The sequence below is a fragment of the Zea mays genome, chromosome 1, assembly GCF_902167145.1.
Source record: "Zea mays cultivar B73 chromosome 1, Zm-B73-REFERENCE-NAM-5.0, whole genome shotgun sequence".
Classification (NCBI taxonomy): domain Eukaryota; kingdom Viridiplantae; phylum Streptophyta; class Magnoliopsida; order Poales; family Poaceae; genus Zea; species Zea mays.
The window spans coordinates 150,570,406-150,580,867 of NC_050096.1; the positions used below are offsets into that span (position 1 = coordinate 150,570,406).

At 44.0% G+C, this 10,462-nt stretch overlaps 1 protein-coding gene across 1 annotated transcript; it reads right to left on the minus strand.

Moving 5' to 3' along the window:
* Window positions 1-1,322: 1,322 nt before the first annotated feature.
* On the minus strand, window positions 1,323-6,069 carry LOC542504 (replication licensing factor MCM7 homologue). Its single transcript, NM_001112054.2, has 15 exons — window positions 5,958-6,069; window positions 5,767-5,834; window positions 5,596-5,655; window positions 5,253-5,482; window positions 4,638-4,815; window positions 4,314-4,436; window positions 4,108-4,197; window positions 3,723-3,865; window positions 3,467-3,644; window positions 3,174-3,365; window positions 2,684-2,856; window positions 2,392-2,595; window positions 2,068-2,233; window positions 1,767-1,988; window positions 1,323-1,665 (listed from the first exon to the last, which is right to left on the minus strand). The coding sequence occupies exons 1-15, from the start codon at window positions 5,986-5,988 to the stop codon at window positions 1,561-1,563; spliced, it is 2,163 nt and encodes a 720-aa protein (NP_001105524.2). The 5' UTR covers window positions 5,989-6,069; the 3' UTR covers window positions 1,323-1,560.
* Window positions 6,070-10,462: the final 4,393 nt, after the last annotated feature.

Consider the following 10,462-nt stretch of genomic DNA (forward strand, 5'->3'; position numbering starts at 1 on the left):
AGTGTTTTCTATAACTATTAGATTTAGTTTGTTTAATTGAATTTCCTTAGATAACTCAGATTTGAACTGTAAGACACTCGAAACATGGAAAACCGTGTATGCAAAAATGATATCCATGTTATTTAGCACAAGTTACGACCGATTTCAGGAGCAAACCGGAATCTTCGAGCACCATGCTCACTAAACATGATCGTGAACTTGCCATCAAGTTGTTTAAAAAATATATAAAACACAAACAAAGTCAAAAAAATCATGAAACTTGTCCACATGTCATGATATCATATGTAGAGGCTGTGATAAAAATTTTAAAATGTTTCGAGAAAGTTGTGACGCACTATGTGTAGAAACCTAAGTGGCCTACACATGAAATCATAGAGTTTCAATGTAGACCGGCTAAGTATATGGCGATTGCAGAAGTTACTAAGGAAGCCTTATGGTTGAAAGGTATATATTCAGAGCTATGTGGAATTAAGTCTTGCATTACCATTCATTGCGATAGTCAGAGTGCTATTTATTTCACCAAAGATCAGATGATTACTGAGAAATCCAAACATATTGATATTCGTTATCACTTCGTTCGTGATATTATTGAGAAAGGTTTGGTGAATGTATGCAAGATCAATACTCATGATAATCCTGCTGATATGATGACGAAACATGTTCCTGTTGCTAAGTTTGAGCTATGCTTAAGCTTAGTTGGTATTACAAATTAGCCTCTAGTGGTTGTCGGCGGTGACGATGACGCATTGTTTGAGGTGGAGTTTCGTATTATGATGCTACAAGGAATTCGTCTTAAGGTGGAGTTTATTAAGTTTGTGATCCAAATTCTGATGAAGGCGGCCAAGTTAGCGAGCGAAGCGGAGGCTCGTCACCCAGGACGCTTGGGGGTGCGGGTGGCGGAGCCCCCCGTGGTATGGATCGTTTCCTACTCACCTTAGGGTTTCGCCTCTATAAATACACTTGTAATCTACAGGAGATCGTCACCTCATTGTAAATCTCCTGCGATCTGTAACCACCCGAAAACTCACCTTAGGGTTTCGCCTCTATAAATACACTTGTAATCTACAGGAGATCGTCACCTCATTGTAAATCTCCTGCGATCTGTAACCACCCGAAAAATAATGCGATCTGTAACCACCCGAAAAATAATGATATTATTGCTGGCCGACGGCCGTGGTTTTTCGCCTTCGCTTTGAAAGAATTTTTCACGTTAAATATGTATATTCTCTATATTTGATCTACTTTGTGTCGTATTGATTTATAACAAGCAAACAAGAAACACGCAAGTTACATCTACTTCACTATCAAGTGTGGAAAAATGTCAGCAAATATAAAAACAAGCTACTCACAAGTCATACAAGAATGGTTCTTCTAGTACAATTGAGATTGTTTCTACTAGTGCAATTGAGATAGGCTTCTCAGCATTACATCATTGCCATCAAGAAATGGGCTGTCGTTCACTATCACTAGAAAACTTTTAAATCTTGTTAGGCTTCAGTCGAAGGTCTTCAAATCCTTGGATCATGATGAAATGTTAGGTGATCGGCATCGGCTTCTGCATCAGGCATCAATGAAGTGGATGTCAAATGTGCTTGGATGGATCTGCCACACATTCAGGGAAGCGTATTCCTCCAAGCATTCCTTCAATTGAGCCTCGCTGTATCCCTGTGATTCAGACATTTTAGCACCAACCAATTTGTCAGCAATCAGGCCATATACTGAGTTGTGCACCTGTACCAGTATGTGTATGCAGAAGTAAAAACTACCTTTCTGGAGATCAAGTTAAGAGCGTGAGCGTATCTCACATCCATGCTGCTCGTCCTAGCAGCTTCGTCTCTCAGGATGGAATATATGTCAGATATTGCATCAAGGCCAGACCGCTGGCGGTCATCTGAGTATAATGAGTACTTGGACATTTGCATCAGTCGCAGTGCTTCGTCGACATCGCTCTGAGCCACAGTTTCTGAGAACCTCAGTCTTGCCAAGGCCTGAAATGGGCAAGCAGCGGCATGTTTAAAGCGATATTTTCATATGGTATTGTGAAGGGAGAACAGTCAAGTTACTTACAATAGAGATACGGAGTATGCTCAAAAGTGTTCTGATAGTTGTGTAGGAGGTTGGTGCATTTGACTTCGCCTCCTCTTGGCGGATGCTGGAATATGCAGTTGCAATGTATTCCTCGAGCTCTCTAGGAACAGAAGGAATGACTCTTCTAGCAGCAGATATGTATGCTCTGTGAACAGATAAAGGTTGTAGACTAGCAAGCATTAGATAATGCAAAGATAATGATGTATTTCAGCTTTTAGTTTCTGGAACTTCCAATTAGCAATTCAACTATGAAATTGAAATAAGTGAACATGAGCACTGCTACTCGAGGAATAGTGTCCTTGCCTGAGTACAGATGGCTCAAGTGGTGTGAACCCCAGCGCTGGTGATTCAAGATTTTGATGCACATGAACAACGTGTCTTGCCATTTCAAGATCAGTTTCCATGTCTGCACGATCCAGGATTAACCAAAGGAGGTCGAAACGAGACAGAAGAGCTGGAGGTAGATTTATATTTTCTGCTGGGGTTCTCCTCATATCATACCTTCCCCTAAATAGTTAAAGGCGATTACCATTGTCAACTAATGAAAATTTCTTTTTGTACCCTAGCAATTAAATATATTCATATCAAACCTTACCATGCTGGATTTGCAGCAGCCAGAATTGCAGTTCTCGCATTAAGAGAGGTGGTGATGCCAGCCTTGGCAATGCTAACTGTTTGCTGCTCCATTACCTCATGAATCGCTGTCCTGTCTGACTCTTCCATCTTGTCAAACTCATCTATAGCACAAATGCCCATATCTGCCAGTACCTGGAACCCAAGAGTTTGTGCTATGAGATTAATTATTAGCAAGATTGGATGCCTATGATTTGGACCAAATGAACCCTCTTGGGGGGTGCCAGCACAGTTTGTAGTGCTAAAGAAACAACTCGAAACAAGGATGAAATTGAAGATTTACCAGTAATATAAGTACGAAATCTCAACTGTTGACAGATTTTAAAATGGAAAAACTACATATTTTCTCGTTAGCTATAGTCAGGATTGGAGTACAAAAGGTTTGCACCTGTAGTTCAGTAGAAAAGAGAAATACAGTAAAAGATGCCATCATAAGGGGGTGTTGGTCTTACCAGTGCTCCACCTTCGAGGACAAACTCATTTGTTACTGGATCTTTCTGGACTGCAGCGGTAAGTCCAACACCACTGCTCCCACGTCCAGTGGTGTACACTCCTCTTGGTGCAACATTGATAATATGCTTCAGAAGTTGACTCTTTGCAACACCAGGATCTCCCATCATGCATATATGCAGGTCTCCTCTGATCTGTACATTTACATTTCAGTCAATATTGAGATGTAAACTGTTGGAGAGAACAAAGCCTCGGATGGAAATGACATCATACTGATTCCTAGCAGCATACGTACCTTCATGCCATCTGCGAGCTTCCGATGGGGTGCACCAACAAGTAGTAACAGCAGTGCCTTTTTGACATCTTCATGGCCAAATATTTCAGGTGCCAAGGACCTTGCCAGCTTACTGTAGATATCACCGTCCTCAGCCAATCGGTCAATTTGTTCTTGTTCATCACCTTTTAGATCATACCTGAAACAGTTTTGCAATCACTATCAGACAGTTGCAGAAGATAGATGGATTGCTCGGCATGAAACCTAGATGACTTACTCCTCATATTTTTTCTTGAAGTGGGTGACAGACATTGCTTCCAAGTAAGTATCAGCAACTAATCCTGCGCGCATCGCTCTAAACCCGTAGTATGGCATAGGGAGAAAAATACCCGACATCTCAACCACATCTCCAGGTGCAACCTGCCCATGATAGCATTAGTACTTGGTTATATTACAGAATACCTTTAGTGAGTTCTTAATTCTCATGAGAGCATTCAGATAGTGAATTGAATAAACCAAAAGCACAAATCTAAAAGCAACTTCCTTTCAAACCTAAACTGTAGAGTACTTTGATACAGAAATGGCGATAACAGAAAAGTAGAAGCTATTGTACTGCAAAGCAAAACTGCTCAAATTACAAGAAAGCTACTATTTTGCTTTACCTTTCTAGTCAGCTCTCCTCTTAGATGAACAGTCAGAGCACGAGGAATGTGGCCCTTTGGTACGTGCTCTGCTAACTCTTGAAGCTTTACCTGCAGGAAAGTGTAGTTATATAAAAGTGGAATCCAAAATAAGATGAAATTTTGGCTGGTCCTTTAAATGAAGAAAGAAAGCCCTGCTTGACCAGATTGTGAAGAAAGGTTAATACCTCCTGAAATTTCAAAAACTTTGACGCACGCAGTTGAAGGATTAGATTTCCCTTCGCTTTGTTCAGCTTGCATCGTTGAGATGGACATTCAATGAGGGGCATAAACACTCTAGCAGTCACTTCCTGCCAAATTTAAAACAAAAGTTTTGTTTGAAATAGAACATAGACCGGTGAAAAAATCTAGGTATGCAGCTGAGTATAGAAAGAAGTACATTTAACCGGATATTTCAGCACATGTCCTACGCTGCTCTATGATCATTTATCACAATGTCAATATGAAGAGCCAAATTCTTAAAAAGTAAGCCTAAAAATGAGATCAAGTACCTGGTATATCTCGAAGCCACATTCTTCACATGTATAAACAGCAACCTGCATCAAGGGCTTCACATCCGAGCAGCGAGTAACAATCCCAGATATTTTCACAAGCTGACCAATGTTGGATGCCTTCACTTGCCGAATGGTGAGTGGAGTCACCTTTGAGAATGCCTTGATGTAAACCTCACTAAAATGCCCACCCAAAAAATCAGTTAAAATCAACAGAGCACATAATTGGATAGACAGGAAAATTATTGGAGCTGTGGCACAGAATTAAGTAGCTCGAGAAATAATCTTAGCAAAAATCTGAGGTGCAAATGTTTAATTCGGATGAAATATTATATGGTAGTATAACAGTTCAATATCCTTATAAGCTTGCAGGAAATTTTATATTCCGTTGTAATGTTCCAGACATGGTCTATCAAACCAGATGAAATGCTTCGATTTACAGAAAAAAAATCAGAGGCAGAAAAATCTAATCTAATTATGCAGTACAAGCAGTAATATGATTTATCTTCATAACATGCAATGTCATACTCTCTCGTTTCCAATCTCTTTTGTTTTAACCAAATTACCGAAAACAGGACACCATTCACCAGAGAAATTTAGGACAAAGCCACTTACAAGAACCGTTTGATCTCTGGTGGCATTTTCTGTAGCGGGTCCGTGCCGTCCGCGCCGCCGTCGGCCCCCTCATCCACACGCTGCGTCATCAGGATGTCCTGGTCCTCGTCGACGGTGTACGCCTCTGTGGGCTCCGGCATGATCTCGTCCATGGCCTCCGCGAAGATGCCGATGTAGCGCCGCGTGTTCTCGGTGACACGCTGCAAGAACTCCTCGTCGACATCCTTATACTGCACACCAGGAACAACATTTTACACCCAAAACCACATCTTGTACCCGCGAAGTTGGGAAAAAGGGAAAAAACTAAAAGGAACTGAACACTGTGGAGGTGAGAAGTTTGTACGTGGAATAGGTCGTCCAGCTCGATCTGGACCGCGCGTATCTTCCTGTTCGCGACATCTTGCTGCAAGCAGAAAGAGAAATCAGCGTGAAATTGCGAGAGAGAGAGAGAGAAAAAAACCGATCTGGAAGGGGCAAGCCTAGAACACGGGGAAGATAAACCGATCATGGGTACCAGGATGTTCAGGTACTTGGGCTCGCCGTGAGGGCCGGTGAAATTGGACAGGAAGTCCTTGGCGAGCGCTGCAGAGACAAATCAAACACAAAGAACCAACGCACCGTCAGAGAACGTTCTAGAACCTTGCGCGAGCAAACGAAGAAACGGTTCGAGGAGGTTCCGGATGATGTTGCCACAGCAACACGTACCTTTGTCTGCGGCGAAGTCAGGGTTCTTCATCCCAGCGGCGGTGATGGGACGGCGGCGTGGGGGTGGGAGGCAGAGAACAGCGGGAGGCGGGAGGGGGGCGGCGAAGTGTTCGGGGGATGGCGGGAAGAAGGGAATAAAGAGGAGGCTTTGGGCGGGAAGGGAGAGGGCGGTGTGGCGGGAAGAATAGGGTTGGTCCGAGCTCGAGCGGGCCGAAATTTTGTGGGCTTACTAGAAGCACGATTGGGCCTTGATCGAGCCGCTCTGCGCTGTGGCTGAGAAGCCAGAGGTACCTGATGATTCCCTTTTTTTTCATTTTAGCCTTTTTGGTTTTATTTTCACAAATACGTATTTTCAGTTTCATTTCAAAAATGAACCTTTAGCTCGGCGCCATCAATATTGATACCGAGCTACAACGTATCAGCGCCAATTAATTTAGCGTGTATATGTAAGAGTCGACGCCTACGTGGATCTGACGTGGCAGCACTTCGGCGTCGTGATCTCGGCGCCGACCTCGACGCCATGGATCTCGGCGCCGACCTCCGTGTCTATAAATATCCCACTCCAGCTCGTGTCCAAGCGCCTACATGGTCGGGATGCTTATGCTGCACGATGTGCGTTTGCCGCCTGGCAGCACCGAGCGAGCGCTGGAACGCTTGGACTGCTCGTCCGCCGGCGCCTAGACACGGCGCAGGGCCGCCTCCGTCCGCAGAGGCCGTGTCGGTCATGCGCAGGCTGACCCTAGAGATGAAAACGGGACGGGTACCCAGAACGGGTATCGGATACGAGTACGAAAACGAGTCAAAATTTCGGATACGGATACGGGTATTTATGTTTGTCGGGACGGATACGGGTACTACCCGAATATTGAACCTCGGATACGGATAGGATACGGAATCACTAATACCCGGTCAGTACCCGAAAATCTCGAGTAGGATACGAGTACCATTCGGGTACCTGGATTGGGCCTACTCTCTGCTGCTTCTGTTAATCTGCTTGATAGGCGGCCCATCCACAGGCGCACCCACATTCCTCAGTCCTCACGCAGCAGTGCAAGGGCAAGCTGCAAGCCCACGGACGGCCCTAGCCCCTAGCTCGAGCAAGGCTGCAAGTCTGCAACCTGCAAGCCTGCCGAGGGGGCATGTTGTCGAATTTGCACTTCTAATGTATTTGCACTTCTAATTTGCACTTCCAAGCACAAGCCAGCCAGGGGCATGCTCCTACCCTAATGTATTTTCTTATTTGCACTTCTTCCTTTATGTTAATTAATGTCAACTATCTACTATCTGTTATATACTTGTGGACTTGTAGATTATGTCTAAAATAGGAGACATGCTGTCGAATTTTTTTAATATTTTGTTGTTGGTTCCACAATGTCCTTGTGATTAGTAACTTTGAACTGCATGATGTTAATTTTATAGGTTTCTTTCCTACATTTGATCTATCATATACATGATTATGTGTTGCTTAATTTATGTGTTTGTTGGATGGTTGGGCAATTAATGTCATCGGTACGAACTACCCGACAACTATCCGGTACTTACCCGCATAGTATCTGTTATCCGTTTCTTACCTGCCCGGATTATTATCCGGTCCCGTCTTGTACCCGCCCCGAATCTTAACTATCCGTATCCGGTCTCGTATCCGAAAGAAATACATTAGGGTAGGATACGGGATAGCCCTCTATCCAGCTGTATCCGTCCCGTTTTTATCGCTAACTGACCCTACGTCGGTGGAGGATGGCCAAGCCTCCCACGCCCTGCTGGAATAAAAAAGACTTGCTGAGGTGCTCCTAGCATCCCTCGTTTTTTTGCCGGTGACTCGCTCATTATCATCGAAGCGCAGAACCCGAGTAATGGACTTCTATTTTCATTTGGTAAAAAAAGGAATGACGTTCTTCTAGCTACATATCAAGTTGAGTCATTCTTAATTTCACTTACTTTAAAAAAACTACTAGTATTTATGATGTCAAATGACTAGTATTAGATTTATCATACAATACATTGTTATAGTATAACTTCTTTAATTATATCCGTTGATACTATCATTTATAAATTGAGATAAATTTGACTTGGGCCGGATATCGATCGAGTTGCATTTTTTTGGACATATTTAGTACACTAATATTATAGTGTATGTACAACGACTATTTCTGTATTGATATATATTAGCTATTTTAATAACCTATAATTAGTCAGTATATATCTTTGTCCACGCCATATCACTACTAGGGTCTACCGGAAGGCTTTTTAAGGACGAATGCATATTTTTTTACGAGAGGGCTGAAAATATAAGACATATCTATAAATTGTTTTTCCAATGTATGGATTTAGATGTTTTAATCTTGTGGGACTCATAATATGTTCAATAATATGTTCAAGACCCTAAACTCTAAACTGATAATATTTAAATTGTTTTAATCTTTGATAGAAGAGAAATTATTAGAAAAAACTAGCGACTGGAGTAGGATATTTATAGACACGAAGGTTGGCGCCGAGATCCACGGCGCTGAGGTGCTGCCACGTCAGATCCACGTAGACGTCGACTCTTACATGTACACGCTAAATTAATTGGCGCCGACACGTTGTAGCTCGGCGCCAACAGTGATGGCGCCGAGCTGATGGTCTATTTTTTGAAATGAAATTGAAAAGAGCGTATTTGTGAAAATAAAAACTAAAAAGGGCTAAAATGCAAAAAAACGCCGATGATTTGGGATAGGGATGAAACCGGGACGGAAAAATCCCGTACCGACCGGCGTCGTATACCGCGTTAACCGATCGTATATCGGATTTTCGGGAAAAACAGGAAACAGGAAAAAATACGGGAAATACGGACGGTAACAGGAACGAAATCAGGAAGAGTTGTTTCCCGACCGGATTAACGGTTCTTGTATTGTATCCGGAATAATCCTGTATGTGTTCCCGTTTACACTTGGCCCAAATGCGTGCTTCAGCTTGGCCCAAATGCGTGCTTGGCCCAAAGCCCCAAATGGCCAAATGTAACCCTAGCTTATGTGCGGGATGTGCCTGTGTGTGCTGCGTGGTGTGGTGCGTGCGTGCTGCCGCTCAGTCGCAAGCCGCTGTGCCGCTGTCGGTGCTGTGCCTGCTGCAGTGCTGCCGCCCACCGCCCGCTCAGCCGCTCTCTGTCCTCTGCCGCTCGCCCACTCCCCGCTCCCCGCTTTGCGTGCTGCTGGTCTGCTGCTGCGTATGCGGGCTACGGGCTACCGGCTGGTGGCTGAGCAAAGTAGCGGAAGGGGACAGCGGCGGCCTGCTCCATGCACGGACGCACCAGCAGCAGGCCAGCGGCGGTCGAGCCCTACTCCATCGCTCGCCGGCGAGACAGGTACCGATCGGCGGCTGCACTCTACATTCTCCACTCATCTTGCTCTGACCTCTCCGCGTCTGAAAACAGGACTAGAACATGCCACCGACTGGGGGTGCTGCTGCCTATGGCTCTGCTGTGGGCTCGTCATCATCTTGAAGTTATTGAGGCTATTGTTTCAAACCTGAAGATTGAGGTATTGTTACTGCTTCCTCTCACATATATGTCGTATTTTGCTTCTTTATTTGATTTCTATTATATACAAATTTATGTTGCTGCCATATATGAATATATGTTGCCTTCTATACGTTGTAGGACGATGATGTCATAGACAGTGATGAAGGAGATATAGATGGGCTAAATGTAGATGATCAGAGCTACTTTGACATGTAGAGTTAGGTTCTGGTGCTGGCTGCTGGATAGTGGATACTTTTGGACTTGTCACTTGTGAATTTTGGTTGCTGGATAGTGGATACTTTTGGACTTGTCACTTGTGAATTTTGGTTGCTGGATAGTGGATAGTTTTGGACTTGCCATATACTTTTGGGCTTTTGGCTGTGGACTGCTAGTTTACTAACACTGGTAGTGTAGTCTAGTGTTGTAGTGGTACTAGTACTAGGCTACCAGCATACTACTCTCTGCTGTTGGGCATGTCGTCCGAGTATGTCTTTGGGTAATATGTGGACTGAGTAATATACTAATATGGAAATGGATCTTGCGTATTGTGCAATGAATGTGTTGGCTGTTGGGCTGCTTGCCTACGCTTTCTGTAATATTTATTGTGCAATGAATGTCTTTGGGGTTGTTAGTCTTGGACCATAATCATAGGGTCATAGCCTGCAAATGTTTCTTTTTCGTGTTACCGATTCCCGATCGTAATCGACTCGTTCCCGATTGAACATGTTCCGTTCCCGATATCTTGTAATACCGGTTTCGTTTTTCCGTCCAATATTCCCGTTCCCGTTTCCGATTTCGGCAAAAAATACAGTAACGGTAATGGTTTGAGCATTTTCCCGACCGTTCCCGATCGTTTTCAAGCCTAATTTGGGATGGCATTCCGTCGAGTGGTGACCAGGATATTTTTTAGGCGCAGCGTCGCGTGCACGGCGCGCAAGTGGGCCGATTTCACGAAGAAGTGGGCCGATTTCAATCTGACGGCGCAATGTTTCTGCCTTTTATCGTTTCC